At 39.7% G+C, this 27,982-nt stretch overlaps 1 protein-coding gene across 8 annotated transcripts in view; it reads left to right on the plus strand.

Moving 5' to 3' along the window:
- The window catches only part of MCTP1 (multiple C2 and transmembrane domain containing 1), a 566,686-nt gene that overhangs the window by 347,007 nt on the left and 191,697 nt on the right, over positions 1–27,982 (plus strand). For 4 of the 8 annotated variants that reach the window (XM_084800400.1, XM_084800401.1, XM_084800404.1 and 1 more), the window contains 3 exons: positions 77–136; positions 11,383–11,553; positions 14,064–14,194. In XM_084800400.1, coding sequence (XP_084656526.1) covers positions 77–136; positions 11,383–11,553; positions 14,064–14,194 — 362 coding nt within the window. The remainder of the gene's footprint in view (positions 1–76; positions 137–11,382; positions 11,554–14,063; positions 14,195–27,982) is intronic. The other 4 variants (XM_084800402.1, XM_084800403.1, XM_084800406.1 and 1 more) reach the window with 1 other exon arrangement.

Below are 27,982 nucleotides of genomic sequence, written 5' to 3' on the forward strand. Positions count from 1 at the left end.
TTGTTTTAATTTTGATAGTAATTAAGTACTCTCAAAACAACATTTAAAATTTAGCTAAATCTTTGTTTATTTTTAGGAACTCTCAGAAAATGAGGTGTTTGGATCTCACTTCTCTGTGCAGTCTTTCTTTTGGAGGGTAATGTTGGAATACTTTAATATTAATATTTGTGAATTTTTGTTCTGAATGGTTATTTTTGAAAACTGAATATTAATTAAGAACATTGGTTCCCAGATAGATGTGTTCATTTTCCTTCTTTATCGACTTAATTCTAAGCCAGCTCAAGAAATCCTTTGTGTCCTCACTTTAAAAATAATGAGAATTTTATAGTTTGGAAAACATGTCTTTGAAGCTGTTCTTTGCAGGACCGAGTTTATTCAGTTTTTAAGCAGTACAGTTACAGAGATCTTCCGGGAATAGATAATTGTCTATAGGAAGTGGACAGAAGCTCTTTGTCCCTCTCTGGAAGATCGGCTTCCTTTCTGCTCCATTTCTGTTCTTAAAATTTTTACTCTTATTAAAGTAACAGTAAGCAACATAGCTAGGAGATATATTGTGGGTTAGTTAGCATTACCTCTGCTTTTGACCTAAATGAAAGTAATATAAAGTGTACCTGGTCGCTTTAAATATCATTAGAATTTAATTTAATCTTAGGTGACTTCACCATGAGCACTGTCATCCACATGTACCTCTTATGTAACTGTGCATTAAGCTGAGCATTTATTCATTAATTTATTCCTACTACCCTCTAATAATGTGCTTTAATACTGTGCCTGAAGCACCAACATGAAACCTCCAGAAGATCTTCTCCCTTGCCTAAAAGTGTCTTTGAGTCACCCGACCAGGGCTGTCTCTTCTTACCTCAGTGATATTTTATCATCTCCCTATACTGTCTTTGCCCAAACCTCTGCGTTTCATTTTCTCCTTCTTCTAAAACAACTGGCATGCATTTTGTCTCTTCTGTCCCTCACCTTCAATTCTGTATTTATTAGTTATTCCTTTTTTTTTTTTTGGCTGCCATTTAAGTGGGTCATTTTAACAAAAAATCACAAAACAAAATTCCATTCTCACCCTTTATAATAACTCTCCAAGATTCTTAGAACTCCGAGGTTAGTTTATACATGTTTAGCTTACTCAGAAAAATGTATCATCTTGCTAGTCTGGAGGCAAAGCTCCAAAAAGGTGTGTGAGTAGGGCCATACTTCTTTGGGGACTGATTTCCCCTAACTCTCTAATTTTTTTGTTGTTGTTGTTTTGTTTTGTTTTGTTTTTGTTTTGCTGCGGTATCATCATTCCAGGCTTCACATAACATTCTGCCTGTGAGTATATCTCTGTGTCTAAATTTTCTTTCATCAAAATAAAAAAAAGGAAAATAATAATTTAACCCATGATTTTGTAGCACTGGAAATTTCAGTGATATTGTTACATTCTTAAGTCTTTGCTATTTTCCTTTCTTGCTTTCAAGCCACTTGTATTCAAAAAGCACATTTTCCCCTTTAGAATTTTGAGATTTGTGGTGGTGTCTTTTCAACAGATGTTGAGTTCCACATTAAGTCAGCCACTGACCAACGAGCCACATCTGTTTATCCATGCCTACTCCAGTACTCACATCTTTTTGGAAGACTTTTGTTGTTGTAAGCCTGCTTGAATGGCTACAGTATGCTGTTTCCCTTCGACTGCCTTAACCGAAGCTGCCTTGACTAAAGTTACTCTGTACATTTGCCAACATAATCATTGTTCCTCATGTGTTTATGTACAGTCCTTGGATATGGAGGCTGGCCTCTTTTGAATCCTAAAATGGAAGAGGACACTTTGCTTATTTTCAATCAGAATTTGGGACCCTCACTCTCTGTTGAGTTTGTTCTCTGTGCTGCAACTATTCAGACAAGTAACTTAAAGTCAAGAGTTGCTGCTAGGAAAAAAGTCTGTAATTGCTGCCTTTTCCATGTTCCTTTCTAAGGAGCTTTTTCAACATCCTCCTGCTTTGTTGCTCCCACGTTAGTCTTCCGCTTACCAGTGCCTTCTATTTGGTTCTATTCTTTCTTCTCTTAATATTCCTCAATGACCTTTCTCTATTTCTTGAAGTATCTAATTTGAGAACAACAAATTCGTATGTTTAAATTATAGCCTTTTGGCACCCAGGATACAGTGGTTATATCTCTTCGGGGCACATAACACTGAACGAGTGACAGATGGATTGAACAAAAGGCAAACTCTTTGAGGGATATTTATTCCACCAAGGAGGAAAGGAAGGCCCAGGGCAGTGAGGTCAACTCACAGAAGAACCCAGGAGATGCGACCAGGACCCACCCATTTCTCTTTTTCTAAATGTATAGAAATAGGCCTTTAGAAGAACAAAGAGCAGCAAGACTTGTATTTGGGTTGCTAACTAAAAAAAGCCTTGCAGAAACACTCTCTCATTTACTTGTTTTTCTGTTACCCTGCTTACAAAACCTGATAATCAATAATCACGTCTAGTTAGAATGAGGAATATCTCACATATTCACATCAAAAATCGCTCTGATCACTGGTCCCATAGCTCCTTGACCATGAAGTAAGGGTATTTTCATGAACATTTTAGACATACATATGAAAGAATTTTTTTCTTTGTACCATTTTACATATGCAAAAATCTAAATAGCTCATATAAAACCTTAACATTGAGTGTGAAGTATGAAAATGCTGTTGCAAAACTCATTCACTTGTAAGGTAACTTCAGAGTTAACAAAAGTTGTCCTTCAGGGTCTAGCCAGATAGGTATAGTCATCCCTTAAAAAACCAACAACCAACCAACCAAACAACAAAAACTTTACTTTGAAACAGATAAAGATCATTACAGAAAACCACAACCAATTAAAATGTAGAGTTATGGGATCCTGTTCAAAGCGGTATCTATCCAACACAAATTCAATAGGGACCTCTGCAGGAGAGGGGCAGAAAGATTGCAAGAATCAGAAGATGGAGAGTTTTCTGTGAGATTGCATCTCCTAGAAGTGTCAAAAACTGTGCCCTTGAAGTCTCCTTAATGTGGATGCCTAAGTAGGAGCTGAACAAGGATGGAACAACAACCTAACGTGGACAGGGGAGGCTCCTGAAACTTCAACTCTAGGCAAAGAACTACAGCCAACTGCGGAATGCTTAAGAGGTGGAGACATAGTCTTCCCAAGGAAGAGCCCTCAAATGGTCATCTAATACCAACTGGCCAGCCTTGAAAACATATATACAAGTAACATTATACAGACTGAGAAAGTATTTATGTATTTAGAAATATTTATACACACACACACATACACACACACACATACACACACACACACACACACACGCCAATAACAACAACAATTAAAGAAAAAGAAGTCACGTACTTGAGAAAGCAAGAGAGTATGGAAGGAGGGAAGGAAGGGAAGAAGTGGCCTAGTTATATTATAGTCTCAAAATAATTAAGTTTTAAAAATTGACAAAATAGAGGATGTTCAGAAGTTAAGAGCATGTACTCCCTTTGCAGAGAATCTGTGTTTGGTTCCCAGCACCCAAATCCCACAGCTTACAACAACTGGTAACAACATCTCTAGAAGAACCAGCCCCACTTCTCTCTTTCATAGAAACTGTACTCCCATGCACGTGCCTGCATACACGCATGTGCATGCACACACACACACACACACACACACACGAGCACATGCATGCACACATACAAGCACACACATGCACATGCTCATATGCACACACATACACAAGCACATGCACACATGTATACACACACATGCACACTTAAGATAACTTTCAAAAGAGATAAGTAAAAAGAAGATGAAAGCATGTAGTTATGTTTTGTGAGAAAAAACTTTTATCATTTGTGTTATAAAGACTGATACATGCATTCCAGAGGTGACAAGTTATTTATATTGCATCAATCTAAAACCTAGTGAGAGCATTATCCTGCGGCTGAATGCCCTACTTCCTCCTCTAACTCCTCCTCTCCTGGCTGTGAGAAATGTATCATTTCTAGAGAGAGAATTATATATTAGTCCTACTTATATCTTACTGTAGTGGATTAAGGATCAAATATTTTTAATGGAAAAAAACCAGAACTATACCAAGACAAACACAAAATGGAAGACATGTTTATAACAGTCAAAGAAGAACATGTACAAAAAGCAGAGCAGGTCACAGTGACATCAGGGCATGCCTTTTAGTTAGGACACACTGACATCATCAGGGTGTGCCTTATGGTTAGAGCAGAGTAACATCATCAGGATGTGCCTTATGGTCATGGCGGTGACATCATCAGGGTGTGCCTTATGGTCATGGCAGAGTGACATCATCAGGGCATGCCTTATGGTTAGGGCAGAGTAACGTCTTCAGGATGTGTCTCTGGTCAGGTCAAGCAACAGTGTGTCAGGTGAAAGACTGCAGCAAAGGGAAGAGGAATTAACTGTGTAAGAGAAGAGTGTGGCCATGTACTCTAGCTCTTACATCATAGACAACTCAAGTATATAGTATATGTATCTCCAGAAAAGGTCACAGATCATTCTCTTCTACATATGAAAATAGACTATTGAAATGTTTATATATTTTCTTTTGTTGTTGTTGTTTTGGGGGGTTGTTTTGTTGTTGTTCTTCAAGACATAGTTTCTCTGTGTAGCACTGGCTGTCCTGGACTCATTTTACAGACCAGGCTGGCCTCGAACTCACAGACATCCCCCTGCCTCTGCCTTCCAGAGTGCTGGGACTACAGATGTGTGTTAAAGTTATTTTTTTATAAAATTGTGTTTGTTTCTCAGTTTCTCACTTCACCTGGCTATTATACAAATAACTAAAGACTCTATTGTATTATTTTAACAAATTTCACAGCACAAGAGCTGAGCAGTTATTAATCTATTCTTAACCCTCTAAGCTAATTTGACTTCCTCCCAGCATACATCCCAGAAATACTTGCACTTTGTAGCTTTCCCTATTCCAGCCCTCTCTCCTGATATCTCCCAGACTTCTCCTGTGGCTGATTGCCCTACTTCTTCCTCTAACTCATCCTCTCCTGGCTGTGAGGAAGCCCATACCTGTTCTTTCTCCTGCTCAGCAATTGGTTGTAAGCTCTTTTATTGGCATATCAGGGGACAATCGGGGAACAGTGTTTACACAACATGGAAACAGGAGATGCTCATAACAAGGCTTGCAATCAGGTATGAGAGATACAGAAATCTGAATGACACCATAACCTCATGCCTATAGGCATGTGCCACCACAGTCAGCTGAAATATTTACTCATTTTAATTTAAAGTTTTTAAAGAAAAATATTGTTAGTCAAATCAAGGGCTGTTGGTTTTCATTGGTAAATATTAATAAATGTTTTGATATTGAAATATGGTTAAAATATATAGCCATTTCCTGTTGGGATGTACGCTGATCACAATAAATGGTTTGAGATCTATTTGGTCACAGGCGTACAGTAGGTAATTAAGACCCTTTAAACATAATTAAGTTTCTGGCATGATATATTGTATCGAGAATCAATGAGAGAAAATTTAAGGATGAAATGCGGGAATTTCTCTGAGGCTATGGTGGCTGTGAATCATCTTCAGACAAAGGGTTTGGAGCTTTATTGACAGGAATATACTTTGCACCAGGCTGCACAAAACACTGGAAGCTTTCTGCAAGCAATCACACTTTGAGGGGGAGGATGACTGCAGAACAAATCTGCTTGTTGGACCTGATCATCGAGCTGCAAGTCACTGTAGGGAAAGTCAAGGATAGTGCATGCCCCTGTGTCTGGGATTGAGTTAATAGTTGCTCCACTGCCTAGTTTTTGCAGTACAAAACAATCATCCTGATCTGGCATTATCTTCTCTTTGTTGTGGCCTGTGGACCATTTGATTAAATAAAAGCATGTGTTGCCTCTGTGCTGAAAATGCAGAAAGAGCTGACTCTACACAAAGCTCACTTTAAGCATTCGAGGCAGGCCTTTCTCTCCAGTCTTGCGGGGTCTGGGTCTCATTTGGAAGGATTCGGATTTACACAGGTAACACAATCAGGGTAGCAAAAGCCAAGGGGAATTGGTACATATCAGAGAACAGATTGGACTGTTTCCTCAGTCATATGCTATGGCTACACAGATTGGCTTTGCTTTTATTTTTTAAATCTGGATATACACTAAGGGTGCAATTAGTAACTCTTAGTAAGTAGAATGAAAATGTGGGTGTGTCTGCAATCTGTGTGGTAGAGTGCACCTCACTAGCAGGCTTTAGAGCACAGCATACGAACAGAACAGCTTTTATCCGCCTTACTGAGTGGCACATTCTTGAGGAAGCGGCAGCTGACTTATTTTCTTTAAGCCTCTAGTTAGCCTTTCTTAATAACCAGCTTATATCCATCTACATGAAAGCCAAATCGATTTGAAAACCTGTAACAATAATTCTTTTTGTAGGCTCCCTGTTTAAAGGGGCGAGGGGGTAGGGGGAGAGAAGAGTGGATAACAGATAAGCCATTTCAAATTAAAATCTCAGTCTTGGCAACCTCTGCATATTTGTTGTTTTGGCCTCTTTGTGCCTCTGTTATTTTTTACCTTCAAAGAGATGCTTGTCATGAAAAACAGGACTTCAGGGTCTAGTGTCTGTAGATGTTCGCTGAGCTTGCTTTTAGATGTGATCTCACTCCAGTTTCAGACTGCCGATTCAGTTCTCCCTTGTCCTGAAGTGAGTAAGGCCTGTGCTCTCCTCCCCTTATCGTCAAGAAGCACAACTAAGTCCCACAAATCATTTCACTGGCTTGCTCTGGTCTAACATGACGTGTATATTCTGAGGGTGAGGCCCAGTACTGAAAACCACTTCCTGTCTGAACATTTTAGACACATGAAAGGGAGTCATAATCTTGTTGTTTTTTTTTTAATAATAAAAGTAAACTAGCATTATCTTTAAAGGGCCAAGTAATTAGCCTTAAATCCTTCCTAAAGCCACATATTATTGATTATTTGCTTCAGACTTTGAAATTCAGTGTTTTCTGACAAGTTGACAGTCAATATTAGTTCTACAATTGGATTAATGTTTCTGATAAGAGTGGTCCTCAAATACTGATAGGAAAAATCACACACAGTACATATGATAAGTACCCAGTTCTTCTACCTCCCCCTAAACCGAATCATATCCAGATAGTGTCAGACACATGAGTTTACATAATTTTACTGCTAAAATTTAAGATCTAGTGACTTCCCTCATCAGTTGCGATGATGTTGGCTTTCAGGCCGGGTTAGATCATCTTCTTGTTTAATCCCTCCTCTGTTCTTTCTCTGCCAAAGATAATCCTGACTCAACAAGTGCTAATCTGAGAACAACACTTTTCATAGCCTACCGCTAGATGGAACCTCCGGAGGGCAATCGTAGGTCTGTTCATTACTCCTTCCCATAAGTTGCTCAGTAAGTAGGTTTGATTGAATGATTCTTAGCACTTCAATAAATGTTGTGTAGACATATTCTGTGAGAAAAATATTAACAGGAGGAGGTAACAAATAATTATTCTGTAGGTACCTACTTCTCCTTAAATTGTTCGAATATTTAGAATAAGATGTTTTCTTGAGCAATATATTTAAAAGTACCACAAAAGACTTTAAAATATAAATAATATCCATGCCAGAGAGTAGGTAATATTTATGATTATACAAATAACTAAGTGTGAGAACACACATGAGATCCAGTGGGTTCATGAATGATGTAATGGTTAAATAGGGTCTCTCATATTGGAGGGGACATTGGAATCCCCTACTGTTGAGCACAACGCTGAGTGTCTGACACCACTTTCCTATGAAAGGACCTTCAATTTCTACTAAGTTCCATGGAGCACTGAAGCTCCTGCTCTGTGGACCACACATTTATAAATGTGCTGTATAGAGGCTGCAAATTTCTGAGGCAGAATAAGTGACCCAAGTAGGATAGGATATCAGAGTTAGGTATTAGTAGAAAGCAAGTGACCAAAGGTACAATGTGACATCGATGTTAATATAAAGTTTCAGGATGCTTTTAGCGGTGTAGTTCTGCTAATCACCACCCTTTAATGACTTCTCCCAAAACCTTGGATTTTTAAAAGCAGGTAGGAGTGATTAACTACTCCAGGAAAGAAAAGCTGTTGTGGCTTACGGGACACAGTTTTGTACATGTTCCTCCCGCTTGCACACTGAAGGGTATCCTTTATCTACAAAGCACCAGAGACAACTGTCTTGAAACCAAATGCAAGAAAAGTAAATTCAAGAAAGGGGCCAACAGGCCGCTGTCACACAGAAATTTCTAGAAAGACGTGATTATAGTGTCTGGCGGATGGGTGAGGAAACCATTTCAACTGTTCCCTGTGAATATGAATCGTGCCCAGAAATCAAACTGGTGTAATGTTTAGAGTAAAGCCGTGCCTGTCCACACTTTGTCTTCCTAGATTGTTTATAATAACTAACACAACAGACGTGCTCTGTAGCTAGCTGGCATCCTGCATTATTTAGAGAGAAATGACAAGAAAAGTTCTGTATGTGTTCAACACCAAAGTTTTTTTTCGAATATTTCCAGTCACTCAGTAGTTACCTGGGTGGAAGGAACCCGCATGGCTATGAAGGACCAACTGCCCCGTGCCGTTCTCTAGCTAGTGTTGACTGTCTAACTTTACACTGCCGACTGCCCTCCTTTGCCTTGTACTGTGATTAACTTTCTGTACTTCACAGGCAAAACTAGCTCTGTATCTGTTTAATGACTATGCTGCTTATTCAAATTAAGACATTAACCCCATTGGGTCTCAGGGGAATTATAGAGTCGCCTGTATGAAATGGGCCATTGTGAAAAACAGTTCTTGAACATGGAAAGTCCTTAAAATCTCTGACCAGTTTCTGTTCAGAACGTTCACTCTTTTAGCCCATTACAGAGGCCACCTTAATTCCAACAGTTATTAGCTGTCTTTTTTTTTTTCAAAGTGTTTCCTACTCCTGCTCTCTTTCCTGTGTTGCTTAGGAAAGAGCCTCATGGGTTCTAAGGAAGCATTTTCTTCCTATTGATAGCATTTGGCTGGGCTCTCCATGGAACCCATACTTTTCTCTTCTCATTTATTTATGTTCTTAAGTGGAAAAAGGAAAAGGAAACAGGAAGGAAAATAACAGGGGTAATTTTGGGTGTCCTACTGTGGAAGAAACCATCTCAGCATTGTTCGCTGATAATATGCAGCCAGGATTGTGCTCCGTATCAATGGCTCTGAGTGTGACTTCCCCTGCTTCTGGAGAGTATGTAGAAAGTGTTCCTCAGTGTGACGTCTGTCATGGATATGCAAACACTCATTTGATAAGGTACATGATCTGATTTCCTGAACTTACCATGTAGGAAACCCTCTCCTGGAAATTAACTCCATAGTAACAATCTCCTTCACTGGAGAGTATCCCTTTTTTTGTGTGCTTATGTTAAGTCATGATTATCCTTAACCATGTAAGGCAGTGGCTATCCTAAACATCTATTTGGGGAAAACATCAAGATGGGGAAAACCTAGAAATGCAGGGTTCTAGTCCCACATTGACCATTTAGTATCTCAGCACTGTGTGCCTCAATTACACATCAGTAAAAAGGAATCGAGGCCTTGCTTTTCTACAGGGAGTTTTACCTGAAGACAAGCGCTACAGTGTGTATATGCACACTTGTAAGTTTTGACGCTGTCTCTGAACTGGCAACTTTAACTCATGTCCTATACTAACAAAATCGCTTACTTGCTTGCTGCAACATTTGCTTTCCTTTCTTTGCCAATCAAACTCTCAACAAAGCTTTTATAGACAAAGGTTAAGAATTCTCTCTAGGTGCTTCTCTTAGGGGCAATCTCAACATCAGCTGTTCAATCGGTCAGGATCTAGCAACAGGGTAGTTCAGTGGGAGAGTGCTGGCTAACATACAAGAGGTCCCAGATTCAAACCTCAACATTACCAAAAATAATCAATTGGCTAATATAACCTTAAAACAAATTAACAAAAATCCTTAGTCACTGTTTGGTGCAAAAAAATTCTAAACAATTATTTTTGAGAAATGCTTTCTTCAAACAAAGTCCAGTGTAGAAACCCAATGTGTGGAACAGATGGAGGCAAAGATCCTTGTGACGTAGGCAGAGCGCTGCTGCACGCACTTTCTGAGACTTTTCTTGTCCTTCAAACTCATTTGAACACTGATCTCGAGGCTCACAGGTGAAGTGTATGTAGATGTTGGTAAGACAGAGACAGCATCAGTGCCCCAAATCTGTGGTTGAACAAGTATGCAGTCGTGTTTACAGAGATTTCCACTGACGCGTGCTGCAAACACTAAAACTGCTGTAGTCTGATGAACTTACGTTTTTATTTTCCTGATGAAAGCACCTTGGAGTACCTGACTTTTGCTGATCATGTATAAAATTGGCCATGGCATTACTATGGTGTAGAAAAGCTCTGGGGGTGAAAATGGGAAGAGGAGTGGACAAAGCCGTTAGCCCATGAAGTTGATGTAGAGGAGATTCAGCATCGTATACAGATAGACTATAATTCACGCGGGGAGAAATGAATTTCTTCTTGAAACAACTATACCCGCGGCAGACACACTTAACCAGAAAAACCGTAATTCTCTCGTTCCTTTTGACACCGAATCCCACAGAATATTCACTGTCATTGCTTTTTCTCTGGATTGCTTTCAGCGCCATGCAGTTTTTTAAAATTATGTAGATATTTTAGTAGATTGGCTAATTTAAAATGCTTGAATTTGTTCACTGGCCTGAGTATTGTGATTTAGAACTGAGCACATTAAGAATTATTAAAGTGAGTGCTCATATACCAGAATGAGGAAAAAAAATCAGATGCATACCAAGGTAAATCACATTTTTTACTTAAAAATAATTGTAAATATTTGTGATGCAGGTTTAATACAAAAGCAAAGTTTCAGTGAGCATAATGCTTATTTTTGTGTTCTGTGGTCCTTTAAACAGTTCCCCAAAAAGTAATTTATCCCCTAAGATAATAAGACAATTTAAAAATTTTCTAAGTCCAACTTGTAACTAATCTTCCAGCTAAAAGTCATCTACAAAATCTGTATTTAACATAGAAAAATAACTCCTAAAAGTTAAAACATTAAAAATTAAACAGAACAGCATATCTATGGCTTCATTTATTTTAGACACATTTTGTTGTGTCTTTGTTGTGTGCTTGAGCACTTTCCTAACATAAATATATCATGAGATGATAATTTTATAATCTGGTAATAATTTTATAATTGATACATGAAACTCCATAAACTATTTTTCTTCTAACAACAATAGTTGGCTAAACTTCTAGTCTTTGAAAAATTATACGAGGACAAAAGAGCAAGGCCAAGTGAGAACTTACAGCTTAAGATACGACAAGCTAACTTACCTCTTCTTTACCAAAGTTTCAGACCCAAAGTTTACGTCTGTCAGAGCAGCACAGGAAGTCACATCTGTGGAGAGGAATCGTCAGCATCACTTTGATTGAGGGCCGGGACCTCAAGGCAATGGATTCCAATGGGTTGAGTGATCCCTATGTGAAGTTCAGGCTCGGCCATCAGAAGTACAAGAGTAAGGTAGGGGCTCCGGCCATCTGTGCACCTGTCTCTGTGGGGAAGGGTTCTGACCGCTTAGTAGCTGGCTTTGGGAGGTGTGAACGTTGGATGCCTTTTGAGATGAGAACTTTGGAACAGCGTGTCGGAAAGCAAAGCTGGCGCTCTGTGTACCAGGTGGCCTTGAGCGATCCACTCTGCTGTGCTGCCTCAGTGTCTCCATCCATTACACAGGAGCCAGCTCTCAGAACAGCTGTGAGATTTAAGAGGGGGGGGAAGCAACACCCCAGAAAGAACACAGTAGGGGTATCCTGCATAGGAAGTGCTGAGGGCATTGACTCGTGCCAACACTGCTGCCAGCGCTGATACGCGCGTTATTTTGCGTGCACTGAAAATCGGTCAAATTACTCTCAGTTGTTTTGTACAACCTGACTTTGACTAATAGAGACCAAAAGGATTTTTTTCAATTTTGCTTTGCACTTTATTTAATCAAATAATAACTTTTAATTTTTGTATCATGCTTGTATAAAATATAATTACCATTCGCTTCTTCTCTCCTCTCGTGTCGGCCAACTATTTTGTTCTTCCTAAACTGACTCTCCCACCATGTGTTCATGACTGCAATGTCATGTCATATCCAGAACTTTTGAAATGTATTTAGGAGACAAAGGGTCAACACCCTGCAATTGCCGTGAGCCATGCACAGTAGCAAAAGTGACTTAGACTCTCTCTGCATCAATCTCCATACTGCAGAAATAGAAGTAAAAATAATGCCCATGTCATTGAAGAAAGAGATTCAATGAATATACAGTAGTCTCAAAAAGGGCTTAGGATCCTGCTGTGATCCTCAGTATCTCATAAATGCTAAAAGCAGAAGGAAGAAGATTAGCAGTAATACTAATAGAGTAACAATTTTATTCTTAGTAGAAATATATGAAGTAATAGTAGTAGGGTGTTATTTATAAAACTAATGATAATGTCAAAGACACACTCTCCATAGGTAAGTCTTATTATGGCCAATTACAGCAGTCTTTAGTTTTTAAAGCGAGCATTCATAGACAGCTTGAGACGAGTGCCCCCATCCATCTTGAATTACAGAAAAATCGCATTCCATTTTTGTACAAATTGCTTGCCTTTTTTTTTTGTATGCATTTTCCTGGATTCTGGGTCAACACCCTGTTGAGTTTCCTTCTAGCATAGAAAGTCCTCATCAGTACTTAAGGTAATTCAAAATATCATGAACGGATTCATCAAGAGGCAGTGGGTATTGCTACCAGGCTGTTTGGTAGTCTTACAGAGGTCCGCATAGAATATTCAGACCTAACTTTTAGTTGGAAGAATGCTATATGGGAAAGACAATCCTAATATCAAACACTGAAAAGTTAATCTGTTTATGACCAGTTTAAAAAACGAATGGACTGCATTCCAAAATGCCATAAGAGTTCATCGAAGCCAAAGAGGACACTTGAATTGTCATAGCATCCATCTAGTACCATCTATATTTTTCATCAGGTGCTTAAGAACGAATTTTAAAACAGCTACTTTTTCTAAAAATAGGTATCCATGACCACTTCTGTCTTTTCTCTATCAGCACCATTTGCACATTTTATAGTTCTGCTCTTTACGTATGAAATATGAACCCCACTATGGACATGTGTCTCTATTTGATCTTTCTGTCCATGATGTATTACAGATTAACTTCAGATTATGAACTTTAAAGTTGTGATTCATTTGCATTACCTTTGCATATCACGTACATCACTGCTTTCAAACTCTTCACAGCTAAGGATCTGTCTGTCACACATTAAAAAGAGAAAAGTCAACTACATATGACCTACCTTTTAAAAAAAGAGAGAAAAAATGGCAAAAGAAGCAAATATAAGTATGGCCTAGCAAGATGCTAAATGAAATTTTGTAGTACACTAATATTGGTAACTTGTTTGTTGATTTACCGGGTGTCTTCTCTGAATACTTGAAACCACAGATTTGTAGTCTGGATATCCTTTATGCCACACAAATAGCACACACATGTGCTGTTTCCCTGTGCATGAAGCAGAACAGGACAGCAACACTAAATACTAAATCTGTTTGTTTATTCCTTCCGCTCCCACATATTTCACTGTCTGTTTTTCATGCACTTTAAACACCAGTGGGCAGGAGAGTAAGAGGGAAAACAGGAACTCTGGGAATTTCATCTTCCTGTACTACAAGATAACTGACTGTGTGTTCTTCCTTCAGTCGGAAGCTATGCCTGAGTAAATGAGTTATTTCGTGGGCAGGCTGTCTTTTCTTTGTATTTCATAGTTCGCATATGTTGTATAAGACAGTCAAGGGCTTACGTCTGATTTCTCTGGACACATCCATAAAACTCTGCTCAGCAGCAAAGATGATAGAAATTTGCTGACTGGCATAATGCACATATACCCAGGAAGCTTTGGTGGAATGAACTGTTGCCTTTAACTAGATTTTCTACAGTGTCTCCAGTGATGACTGAATACTACTATTGATAACACAATAACTTTTTGGCTTTCCAGATTATGCCCAAAACTTTGAATCCTCAGTGGAGGGAGCAATTTGATTTCCATCTCTATGAAGAGAGAGGAGGGGTCATTGACATCACCGCCTGGGACAAAGATGCTGGGAAAAGGGATGATTTCATCGGGAGGTCTGTGTGAACTGGTGTTTTATTTACTTTAGAGATGGCAAGAATTTGTTGAAAGAATATTCTCTTTAAATGTAATTGCTGTCAACAATGTCTACGGTTTTGAAAGAAGGAAACTTCCCACTACTGTCAGCCAGCACCACTTAAAACTAAAACACATAGATTCAAAGAATGACCAGTAGGTGGCAGCTTTGCCTAGTTGATGGACAGGCTATTCCGATTTGATAGCCAGAAATTTTCTCCAGATGTCAGAGTTATCGAGCACAAAAGTTATGGGAGTTGGAGAAGAGGAATTTCATCTGATATGGGACGCTTAGGGGAACAAACAGCACATTCAGGGCTGGAAAGTGACCTGCAATAATGTTTGTTTTCACAACGCATATTGTGACCAGAAAATGCATTATTTCCTACAACTCCCTTACAAGAATCCTTGCAATCTCTTAGGAGTTCATAAATCTGTAAAGAGTTCCAGGATTCTGGAAAGGGAAGAACACAAGTGAGGCAGATCCACGTTAATCTGATAACGCGGCAAAGTGTACTCTGAGGCTCTTATGGCATTCTATACAAAGTTGAGGTCATTGGGGTCGACTGAGGCTCTTATGGCATTCTCTGCAAAGTTGGGGTTATTGGGGTCGGCTACTTGAATGATAGGAATTGTGCTCTGATTACAAAGCCTATTTTTACTTTTTTTTTTTTGACAGTCACATATGTGCAAAATGTGTGGAAACTTGCCAGCATTGAGGAAAGACATGGTGTGCAGAGGGGTTTCTTACTTCAAAGACCCTTTCTTTGCTGTTGTTCACAGGCATTCTGAGTCACCAAACTTACAATCCAAAGAGAATTTCCACTTGCCCAGAGTGAAGGGAATTTTAGTCTAAAAGCAAAAACAGGAATCGAACCCAAGAGACTAGGCTCTTCATTTTGATTTAAGCAATTCAGGCGCACCTATTTGAGCAATAGAGTTTCCCACATGCTTGTGAAATGGGAGGCAAAGCTAAGTCTCTGGTTAGCCATACATACCTTACTTGTAAATGAAGTTGTGGGAACACCACTGTGGACCAGGAATTGCTTTATTCTTCAGTCCTTTTGAAAGCAGGGGTCTTTGTTGCACAGAAAATTACCACTCCCAGAGTCTTCTGAAAGTTATTGGTGTCTCCCTCTAGCTTAAGTCATAGTGTGTATCTGTCAGTATCAGAATCACTCCACCGTGGCCCTGTTCTTGATGGTATCTCCCTTTGTAGGCTGTGAGCTCCTTCAGGGAGATAGAATCTAGCTGTTCTGGGAACATTACAGCAGCAGTCTCTGTCTTGCTAATAAGATAATAAACATGGAACCTGCTCACTCATTACCTTACAGTCCAACTTTCTAGAATGAAGGGAGCCGGGCTCTAGAACCCACTGGCTGCTGTAAACATGAAATTCTTCTTCACCTTTTTTTTCTGCTTTTATTTCATAACGGCATGCATCCTTTATGCATTTCTTCCTCTGGGAAGAATTCCCCCACTTTAGACATTGCAAAATGTTGCCGCCATTGTGCGCAACCCTTTCCCTTTCCTCAGTGGAAAACAGGTTTGGCAGAGAGGAGGGCACATCTGCCTCACCCCCAACTTGCTCCTGGGCTTGGGCTATCCTGTGGTTTGTTTGCTGTTTATTTTCAGTATTGGGCCACATAGTTTTGAAGAATATGTTTTACAAACGTAAACTCAATAAATAGCAAGGCAAGTTTGATCGTGATAAAAGCAATTAAAGGAAGGTGTTCAAGCCTGAGATGGTGAAGCAAAAATAATTTAGCAGTGAAAATGGCCTCCCTCCATTCTCACTTGAGCTCATGAAGTCAGGCTCCATCAGGCCATCCATGAATCCCAAAGCACATAATGTGCTGGCTGCCTAGCCTCACCCAGCAGCAGAGCGGGAACTGGCTTCTTTACCTTTAAAACATGGTCTTCCCCCCCCCCCCCATTTGGCTCCTAAGATACCATATTTCCTCCTGCTCTATGGTCTCATGTGCACATTTCCTGCTCTTCAGACTCACACCTTAGGCTCCTTCTCTGCCTGCAGTGGCTCCTTCAGTGAGCTTCTCACTTCCTGTGCTCTCTGCACTACTCACAGATTGGCGACTACCAGCATGCTGGTCAGTCCGATAACCCTTCTTCCAGCCCTAGCTTCTCATAGTCAACTTACTATGATTGCTATTTAAATAATTAGTATATTTCTTTCATTTAGACACTCCAAAGAAAGCCTTCAGACTTCCCACCCTCAACATCATCCGTTCTTCCTTCAAGGTTTTCCTTTGTTCTTTGCTGATGCTGAAAATGTCACAGTCACCTTGTTATTCTCTCTCTCTCTCTCTCTCTCTCTCTCTCTCTCTCTCTCTCTCTCTCTCTCTCTCTCTCCTCACATTCATCAAACACACCAGCAGTCTGGTCTTTCATCAAGGCTGCAGCCCGGATGACATGAAAATCATCCATGAGACTCACCTCTTAAAGAATCTGTACATATTCCGGTAGCTGTGAGAGGACTCACCTTTTTCCGCCCTTCTGCTCATCTAATCGTCTGGTCCCCGTACAGTAGCCAGCATCCTTTTTTAAAAATTCAATACGGTTTCATTTTTTCAAATGTACAATCCGTTGAACCTGTTCCTGCCTCTTCCTTGGAAGCTGGGGCATCTCCACCCTTAGCATTGCTAGTGGTAATCACTTAAACTCTGTGGTTTGAAGTCTATTTGCTAAGCTTTTTCGCCTTGGCTAATGTTCTTAGGGCCGTGCCTGGGGTGATAGTCAGACCCTTCCTGGAAGTCTATCAAAGGTATCATAGCTCGATGAGACAGGCAGGGCTGTGGGACTGGCCCAAACTCTGCTTCTTGGCCTCTTACTTTTGCTTCTAGACTTCTGTACGGGTCTTTCTTTCTTACCTGACTTTCCCGAGTCTTCCCTGTTGTTGACCACTGTGACTTCACTAAGATACGTGTTAGAAAGAACATTGCAAACTCTCGATTTGATATTTTTCTATGCATATTGTGTTACACGTGTTTATGTTCGTGCATGGGCCACAGCACACACGTGACGTTCAGAGGGCAACATGGTGGAACCTGTTCTCCCCTCCCATCTTTATATGCATTCAAGGCATTGAACTCAGGTCGCCAGGTACACGTCAAGCACCTTTACTTATTGAGCCATCTCTCGAGGCCCAAGAGAAAAAAGTAAAACATCAATAAACTGATTTAACTCCTCTGTTCCGAACCCTTCATTTGTTCCCTGTGAATGGTCTGGGTGGAAGCAGTCCTTGCTATGGACTACAGCCCCCTGTGTGATGTGGTCATGCCTCTGTAGGGAAATGCAGGCGTTCTTCCTCCTCTGCCCTCTGGTCACAATGGGCACTATACTGTTACCAAAACACACCAGATGTTTCCCCATCTGTGACACCCTTTCTTTAAGTCACCTGCCTGCCCTGCTTTTGCCCTTTCTGAAGTCTGATTAAACCCTATTTTCTTAGTATTCCCTTTCTCCTAATCTGCTGATATTTTTTTAGACATAGGCAGCATTTGGCGTGCGCTGTGTGTTCCTTCTTCTATTTGATCTTCTATTTCACTGTTACAGAATGCAAATTCCACGACAGGAGGGATATTTGAATGTCTGTTTACTGTAGCATCCGCAGAAAGTATGTGGCACATATGCTCAGTAAATATTCTTTAATTTGAATACAAACACTTGTAGCTTGATTTAATACTGGAAATTATGATTAGCCATTCATTAAACAGTGATCCCATACCCACTGTTAATATATTGCCACTATGACCGTGACTTGGCGGAAGGCGCAAAGTTCAAATAAAGTTGTGGAAAGATGTATAGCTATTATCCAAAGAGAAAATGTAATGAGTTAAAGATAAAAGTGTGAATAGTACTTATACTTAAAATGATCAACTAATATATTTAGAAGAAAAATTAGTCTATACATTTATCAGGATTCTTTCACTACTATATTTTAATTGACATATAAGGTTGTACATAATTTAGGGTATCGTGTGGTTTCTCAAAGTCTATATAATGTCATGTTTAAGTTAAAGCAAATATATCTAAATCCTCAGGCACATACTACAGTGGTGCAAACATCCACTATCTTTTCATGTAGCATTATAAATATAGGCACACCCAGAGTGTTACCTGAAGCCACACAACTGTACTGCACCACACGAGGACTGCTAGCCTCTGTCAGCTGCATCTTATACTAACCAGTCAGCTTTTCCCCATCCCTCCATCCCACTATTCCTCCCAGCCTCTTGAACTTCGGTGAGATCATACATCAATTATTTTTTCTATGTGTGGATCGCTTTACTCGGTATAATGACCTCCTCCCGTTTTATCTGCACAGCTATAAGTGATAGAGTTCGTGTTTCTTGATTTTTTTTGGAAAGTTGTAGTATTAAAAACAGGATTTTATTATTTTATGAACAAATAATAGTCTACTGTAAATATGTATTGCATTTTCTTTGTCCATCAGTTAATGGATACTTGTGTCTACTTTATGGGTGCTCTATAAAACACTATATAAAGAGGACAGTAAAAAGTCTTAAGTATTTATGATTTTTTTTCCTTCAATAGTTTTGTGGATTTAGGTCTTCTGCTAAAGTCTTTACTTAGTTTTGAGTTGGTTTGTATACTGGGGAAAGAGTATTGTCTAGTTTCTGCATGTGGATATCCAGTTATCCTAAGACAAGTGCTTAAAGAGTCTGCCTATGCTCTGGATGTCCATGGTGTATGCTGAACACCCCTTGGTTGTGGGTACCTTGCTTTACCTCTAAGGCTCTCAATTCCATCCATCTGTCTTGGTGTCTTCATTAAGCTCTGTGACTGATTTGGAAGCCAGGTAGCAGAATGGGTTTGGCTGTTTTGTGTTTAAGAATCTTCTTTGTGGAATGTTGTCCATACCCTGATAGGAAGTACATTGCATATGGAGATCATTTTGAGTAGCATGGATATTTTAACAATATAGATTATTCCAATCCGTGCACATACCTTTCCATGCTTTCATTCTAAATTGGTTCAATTTTTTCTCTATTATTTTATTTTATAGCTATTTTAAATTGATTTTTTAAAATATTTTTTCACGTAATTTGCTATGGATGGGCAGTAATATTACCAATATTTATCTACTGATTTTGGATCGTGCAGCTTTGAAAAAATGTTTTATTGCTCTAATAGGCTTTGGTGGGGCTTTGAGGTTTTGGGATATTCTTTTCTAGGATAAAACCATATCATATGTAAATAGTGTCAATTTGCCTCCATTTCTTCCTTTTGCCTAATTGTTTTGGGTTGGACATTTAGTAGTATGGTTGAATAAAAATTTGAAAACGAGGCCTGGAGAAGTGGTTCAGTGGCTGCTCTTCCAGAGGTCCTGAGTTCAATTCCCAGCAACCACATGGTGGCTCACAACCATCTATAATGAGATCTGGTGCCTTCTTCTGGCGTGCAGGTGTACATGCAGGCAGAGTACTATATATGTAAAAATAAATCTTTTTTAAAAATTTGAAAGCATTTACAGATTCTACAGAGATCTCCTAACTCATGTCCATTCAACATGGCATTAGCATGGAGCAGCCTTTGGCTAGCATATAGGACGTAACTGTGGCTTCTTCTATGCACATTGGGTTCACAGTTTCCATCATCACGATACATGGGACTTTACATATTGTTTTGTTTTAGTTTACATAAAAATCCATTCAGTATGAACAGAGATTAGAAATGGCAATGATGACTAATTTTAAACTTGTAAGCCATCATTACATGAAGCTAAATGTGAGGGTATAGAAGGAAAGTGTATACCGTGATGGTTCTGCTGGTATGAAGGGCAAAGCCAGAGTTGGTTAGGAGACTGGTCAGCGACTATGCTCGTGGAGTGGCTGATCCGGGGTACAAATCCAAGTCTCATGTCTCTGAAGTTCACCTTCAGTTTATCACAATCTGCAGTCAGCATGTTTTCTGGAAGCCTTTAACTCCTCAGTAAAATAATAAGCAGTCGGTAAACCAATTTAAGTGATGTTCATCATACTGCAAGCCTGAGCAACAAATCTTACCTGTTGTTGAACTACTGATGTCAAGTGAAGGTGAAATAATGTTAATCTACATGTCATTGTTTAATTTTCTGATCACCTGCATTTTGGCAGGCAAGACAGACTTCCACCTTTCCGGTAATCAGCTAATAAATCCTCTTGGTTGTTACACTTTTATGCACAGCAGTAATCTGAACAAATTGGCTGCTGACAGCTGAGGTAAATTGCCAAGAATGAGAGCTGTCAGGGAGCAAGTTACATTTATAAACATATAGAATAAGTAAATCCTATAATACGCTTATTATAGGCTTATTCAGTTAGAGTTATCTGTAATCCAATATGGCAACACTTGGTGTGCAAAATGCCTATTTATCCTTAAAGTGGCATGGCTTTGGGGATATATGTATTTTAGGTGGTGAAGTGTTAGTGGTGTTTATTCATAGTATGTAATCAGGACCTACGTGTTGGTACTGCCTAGTACAACAAACTGTTGTCAATGTAAGCTTGAGTAGAGATTTTAAGTTTAAGAAAACTTTTATTAAAGATATATGATAAGAAAAGTTACTCTAAATTAGCAAATTGTAGGAAAGGACACGTTTCCCAATTATCTAGCATAAAGCAAGCCTAATGCTTTGGAAAGGGTGAGAATGGGATATGATGAGGCAAACACGTGTGTTCAGATGCAGCATGGAGCAGGAGGAAGGCACCCTTTGACCTCGAATCTCAACTAAAGTGTAAGATTTGCATATTCAACACACAGTGGTTCTGATCTGGGGCATCTATTTTTGACACGGAAACTACAATGACCCTTGCTTCCTACACGAATGAGGCAAGTAAAGCAACACAGCATTATCAACAGGACAGCACAGACATAGTGAGACAAAAAATTGTGAACTAGTGAATTATTTTATTAAGTCATTATATTTTATTGATTTCCTAAGTGAAGATTTATGTAATAAGGTATTTCCTTAGCATGATAGATAGCATTTAAACTAATTTTAATTTTTGTTCATGAATTATTGTTTTCTTCTGAAATTTTTGAATTTCTGCTCATTTCAGTATTTCCTAAGTAATGGGCAAAGTTTCCAGTATCATTTCTGGCTACCACTACATGTAGATTCAGTAATTTACCTTCAAGGCCATGAATAGGGAAATTTCAAGTTTACACATCTGAACAATTGCACCTTTAGACAACAGAAATTCAGCCATGTTATTTCCCACTTAATGTTGGAGGTGGAGATAGCCTTCAGAGTTGTCATGAACTTGGAAACACATCAGTGCTTCCACGTTGAATTCCTTCCCATTGCAACCATCCCAAAGAAGTATAAGCCATACTGATTAATGATACAAGAATGTGTAGCATTTTACCTACTGCTGATTATAGTAATATATATTAGTATTTTTTTAGAGCTTCATATAACTTACTGCAAGTTTGGTTTTTAAAAAAGTATGCAAAGCTGTTACTTTTTCAAATACCTACTCCCTAAAGGAAGTGATAAATGCTTGTCTTCCTCTTCAGAAGTTTCATTTTTATATATCTTGCTAATCATGATGGCTTCCAAATATCTAGCCAGTACATCTCAGAGTATAAACTACACTTTGAAATTTATTGTTAAAGAAAATTGATATAAATCTCTGTTGCAAATGTTCTGGCTGATAAGTTAGGTTGTTTTGGCTGAATTATTGATAGGGCTGACTATACCACACATGATTTATGACTCATATTGTGTCTGACACAGACCATAAGTAGGAGCAGAAGTGTCATCACTCCAGATTTCCTCATAAATGTTCTCCTGTGCATGGTCAATTAGCATTATCTTCAATCCACAGTTATTTTAACAGGGGTATTTTAAAGCCACTTGACCATCTTGTGAGGACTGGCTTAGTTAAAACTATAGCATGTAATTCTTGAATTTACTCACTGAGTCCTGCATGAACTGGACCTCAGTGTGCACAAGCGTCACTATCTTGTCTTCACCTGTTACACATTTGGTGTGCAGGCCACCTGGGTCAGTATGTAGACTCACTATCAGAGAAGTCTGGGCTCTTATGTTTTACTAAAAAAATGACTTCAAGAGCCCCAACACCTACTTCATGTACCCTTGAAGACTCATTCCAACATACTAAGGGTGCTGGTCATGGGACTGTTTTATCTGGGAAGAAGTTGTCATCAATTCAAGGGTGACAGAACCAAGGCATGGAGAAGAAAATGTAACAGGAGCCCAGTCTTCTCCTTTAATTCTCTGGGAAAATGTCATTTAATTAAAATGAGTGATCAGTCTTTCATATGGCTTAAACAATTCAAATGTATATTAGGAAACATGACTCAAAGTCTTTGATCTCTGAACCCCAATTTTCACTTTTGGAATGCAGCAGTGTGCCTCTGAAATCTCCTTTGGTGTTAATTCTGCTTTGACTATTATGTTAATTGATTGACTGATTAATTGGTGAATTGGGTTTGAGTACAGAAAGTTCGAAGTTCAAACTAAAGTGAAGGTGGTAGCGCAACTGTAAAGTACTTATAACTTTTCAAAGTATCTTTTATTTTTGGGCTCCTACAACTCTGGCTAAGAGAAGGCATTTCCCCTTGAATTTCTATTTGATAAGTAAGGAAAGCTGAGCTTGGTGTGATGGTACTCACCTTCAACCCCAGCACTCACCCAGGAGGCAAAAGCAGATAGATCTCTGTGTATTTGAGCCTGCCTGGTCTATATAGCAAGTTCCAACCTACCCAGAGCTACATCTAGAGACTCTGTCTCAAAATAAAATAAATATAAAGGGTAAGTGATTTGCTTAAAATCACAAAACAAATGAGTTTTTCAGTTCAGCATTCTGAGCCCTTGATCATGTACTCTGTAGTCAAATAACCTTATGCAACTCCAAGTTGGTGGTATTCTGTGTTCTAAAATTAAAGGTTTAAAATAGACAACCCCTAAAAATCTAAGAGGGTCTGACATAGGGGCCCCAAGTAGTAAGCCAACGAGCGGGGAATGAAATCAGTGGTAGGAGTAAGTCAAAACAAAACAAAACAAAAAGCAAAGGAAGGAAGGAAGGAAGAAAGGAAGGAAGGAAGGAAGGAAGGGAGGAAGGAAATCAGACCACTTTATAGGTTAAAGTATAGAAGTTTCAGAATGATCTTATTCTAGGCATTGTCACCAAAGGTGAATCTTTGGCCTCTCAGAAGCTACATTTCTTTACAGAAAGTTTAATGCTTACAAAGTACTAACTGGAGTCTAGGTGCCATAAAGGACAAGATATTATCCAAGACATCTGACAGGTTTTTCTTTTTTAAAGTCAGGGTTAGTAGAAGTTAGCCAAGTAAAAGATAGGTAGAGAATCATCTCAGGAGGGAAGATGTCGCCTCCAAACATGCAACTGGTGAAAACTACAGGCAGCCTGGATAGCACGGCATGGCGTGAGCACGGCGCACGCAAGCTGACAGAAGCTTGGTGATGGTACCGTGGGTTTGCTGAGGATATTTCCTGGGGGAAGGGAAGTGAGAGGAGGGAGATAGTCATGATTTTATCATCCATGATTGGGGTGTGTGTGAACTGTATCCGCACATTTCTCCGAGGCAACGATTTGGTGCTTTTGATTTACTGGGAGGTATATCCCCAGAAAGTAGGGTAAAAGATGAAGACTAGGAAGGAACCCTAGGAAACTGTACAAAGTTACGGCACTGAGCTCTTCACTGTTTTCTGTGTGTCAGGGACAGACTGCTCAGCAGGTCTATGTACATGGCCACCTGCAGTGAAACGATGCGGGATGGATCACGTTTTGCAATAGCCTTCCAGAGGGAAGAAAGGGGTCAGTAGCTGTCTTCCCACTTCCTGTTCCACGGATCAAAGTTCACTCCACAGGAGTCCGACCTCATCATTGTTTCAGGGTTCTGAAAGCAACAGCCCCCCCCCTCCATTTGGGCAAGTGAAAGATTCCAACCTTTCTAGTCCGGTCGAAGGAAGAGGAGCTAAGGGCACGGAGAACGCAGACACAGTAACTGACCAGGGTCGTGGTGCAGAGTGCAGCCCTTCAGGGATACAAGCTCCAACCAGCGTCTCGGGCAAAGCCAGTGGCCGAGGCCCCTGAGATCAAGGCTCATGGACAATCTAGGGGATAACGTAAGATATTTTAAATAAGTTTTTGGGTTTTTTTGGTCAAAAGATGTACGCCACCTCCTGAAGGAGGGCAAATGTCTTACAACTCCAAGACGCCTTTATTTATTTCAAATTCCAATAGAGTGAATATGTTTTATCTAAATACTTTTTATCACACAGCTGCAAGGTTGAGTTGCTTTTTCTCAGAAATGGTTAAATAAAGTTTTTTTAAAGCACACGTGTAGATTCCCTGCTAGAAAACGCATGTAGAGTGCATCACTTCCGAGCCAAAGAGAAGAGACTGCAGCCCCTCCTTAGCTTCCCCTCCATGCTGGCTTGGAGGCCCAGCCTGGTATTCCTTGCAATACAATATCTTATAAGAAGGGTAAGGAATAGTATTTCATTATTTATAAGAGAAACCTGTTCTTTAAGGTTTTAGTTTGTACGACTGAGAAGAAAGAAAGGCACAAGTGTAAACATGGAAAGAGTTATCACAGACCCTCAGAATGGGGACCCTGAAAATTCAGGGTTCATATAGTTCAATTAGCTCATAACTGCTGATGAGAAAAGTCAAGTTCAAGAGGGAAAGTTGTCTTGGAAAAGGTCAAACAACTAATTAGTGGGAAACAGAGCCCTGGAACTAAGAAATGTGACTCTGGGCTCTTCATCGCTGTCAAAGTATTTTTAGAGTTCATGAATTTACATTAGTGCTTTTTTTAAAAAATAAGTTTGCATTCTCATTTTTGATAACCATTCCTTATGCCTGGGTCCACTGGCTAATCATTTACGTCTACAGTTCATCTGTGATAGATCCTTCCTTTGTGAGAGACACACCCATACAGGTGAGCCGAACACAGCCACTTCATCCACAGCAATTAACACTACATTCACAAGGTCATTCTGTCTTGCTGCATATTTGTTCGAAAGCTGAAAGGGAAGGAGTGGAAAATTCTTTTCCTACACCCTACCCTAGCAATCATTTGGTTGGATACTTACCAATGAAGCTGTTGATGCAAACTTTATCTTTAAGTTAACAACACAGTTTGGCTAAATTGTAGCAAAGTTGACATTTAAAGCGCCATCATAGTTCTAGGCAAGATTTTAGCTAAATAAAAGCACTGAGTAACTACAGTGATCACCTAGAAACCACTTAACACTTCTGTGTCCAGAACATTGTTGATCTCTCTATTAAAATTAGGACACTCAAAATGCTGAAACAATATACATGGGTAACAACACTTCCTATGAGCATATTCAATATTGAAGTTTTAGTTGATGCAGGAAAAAAACCATAATATTCCTACAAATTTATCCTGTTTAAATTTTACTCGTGTCATAGTTTTTAAATTTTAATTTGTGAAATGTTCTTGTCTTGTAAGAATATAACTTGTAAGAAAATAGCTTGCTTCCCCAATTTATATGTAGTCTAAAACATTAAAATAAAATAAAAACAGTACAATTCTACATTTGGAAACTGAGATACTTTCCCATACCAAAATGTCTGGCTATCTCTGAGAAACGCTGCTAACTACATAGTTTCCTGCAAGAAGACAGATATTCTGTGATACTCTTGTAGAAGAGAATGTTGAGACCTTTCACTTTGGAGGACCAGATGCTGGTTCTGCCTCTGAGCATTGGTTGTATGCGTCCATTTAAGTTGTGTAACCTCCATCCCCCTCAGTTTGTTATTGGCGAGTAAGAGATTGCTGGGCTCACAAATCCTTAATGCCTACTGGAACGGATACAGTAAGAGAAATAAGCCAGCTGCTTCCTAACAGGTGGATTTGGTGACATTCACTAATTCATGGAATATTTGTCCTGCATTCAAAATTATTGTATTTACAATCCAAGTTTTGTTTGGCACAACACACACACACACACACACACACACACACACACACACATACACACACACACACACAAAACAAAAACCCATAAATCTGGAAGTTGCCAGGTTTTAAGTTTCTTGGGCAGATCCTTGAGAGCACTTTCCTGACTCGGAAGCATCGCCCGCAATGACTGAGAGGAAGGAGGCATGATCATCTCCACCGCCTGTGCGTGCTCCTGAGCCTGGAAGGGAACGGTGTGGAGGCTTGTGTGTTCCAGCACTTTACTGTGTGTGACAATGCAGCATCATATACAAGACTGAGGGAAGGAAGGGCTTGGGAAGCACATGATTAAACTTATCTGGGGGTGAGGTGGGGGACAAAAAAAAAACCAAAGTGAATGAAAGACCCTTCTCGATCCTAACTGTACCCAGCCAACATTCTGTCTGGATCACAGTCCCCATTCAGTTACCTAGTGTTCCACTCCCAACCAAGCCCGAGAGCTGTTCACATTCACACTCAATAAGGCACGGTGGGCCAGGCATGGTATGGTGGGCCAGGCACAGTACCAGGCACGATATGGTGGGCCAGGCACAGTATGGTGGGCCAGGCACGGTATGGTGGGCCAGGCACAGTATGGTGGCCCAGGCACAGTACGGTGGGCCAGGCATGATACGGTGGGCCAGGCACGGTACGGTGGGCCAGGCACGATATGGTGGGCCAGGCACCGTGGACCAGGCATGGTGGACCAGGTGCAGTGGGCCAGGCATGGTACGGTGGGCCAGGCATGGTACGGTGGGCCAGGCATGGTATAGTAGGCCAGGCACCGTGGACCAGGCATGGTGGGCCAGGCACATTACGGTGGCCCAGGCACAGTGGGCCAGGATATTACAGTGAGTCAGGCACATTACAGTGGGCCAGGCACGGTATGGTAGGCCAAGCACCGTGGACCAGGCACAGTGGGCACAATATGGTGGGCCAGGCATGGTACAGTGGGCCAGGCATGGTGCCCAGTGCTGGAGAGAGCTCTAAAATCATTTTCGTGCTTCTCTTTTCCTTAGACATTGCTTTCAAGCGATTGTTTTTCATTGACATGTTTTAGCGTTCAAGTTACTATGACTGTTATTGGGAACTTCATTCTAATTACAAGTAGAATGTTAGATAAGGCATTTGATATGTTTTGAGCTTTTTTTTTTTTTACCATTGAGGAGAATTAGTGCTACTACTTTGAATTGAATTTTATATTAAGAGAATGAATGAGGTTTCCAGTACCTATTCTAGCATTTAGAAGTATATTCCAGAATTGTTACAAATTAATTTCTAGCCCTCTTAATAGCATTTAGCAATACCTTCTATCTAATCATGGCCATTGTTAATGGGGTACACACAAATAAGAATAAATATCAGACTTCTATTCATGTTTTAAAATCTTTTAAGAGAGACATTTGAATTTAGATGCAATTGCTTAGAACATTAAATACAATTATTATTATACTATTATTTAAAAGCAATTTTAAAACAAAATAAAAATGGTAGAGTAAGGAATGAGAAGGAATAAGAATTTTGTCTTTTCCCAAAAGGTGCCCCTATCATTTATGATATATTGAGAATATTTACTTTGTAATTGGCTACTTCTTGGGTTTCATTGCGTTTTTGGAGCACATCACAGTACACGAATAGATGCTAAAGGACAGTTTGTGGGAACTGGTTCTCTCTTTCCACCATGTAGTTCCAGAGTGGGGACTCAGAAGTCCAAGCTTACCAGTCAGCACTTTGCCCACTGAGCAATCTTACCAGCTTCCTGTGTGAAATGGCTTTTCTGTATC

The sequence above is a fragment of the Acomys minous genome, assembly GCF_964271855.1.
Source record: "Acomys minous genome assembly, chromosome: 11".
In the NCBI taxonomy this organism is placed as follows: Eukaryota; Metazoa; Chordata; class Mammalia; order Rodentia; family Muridae; genus Acomys; species Acomys minous.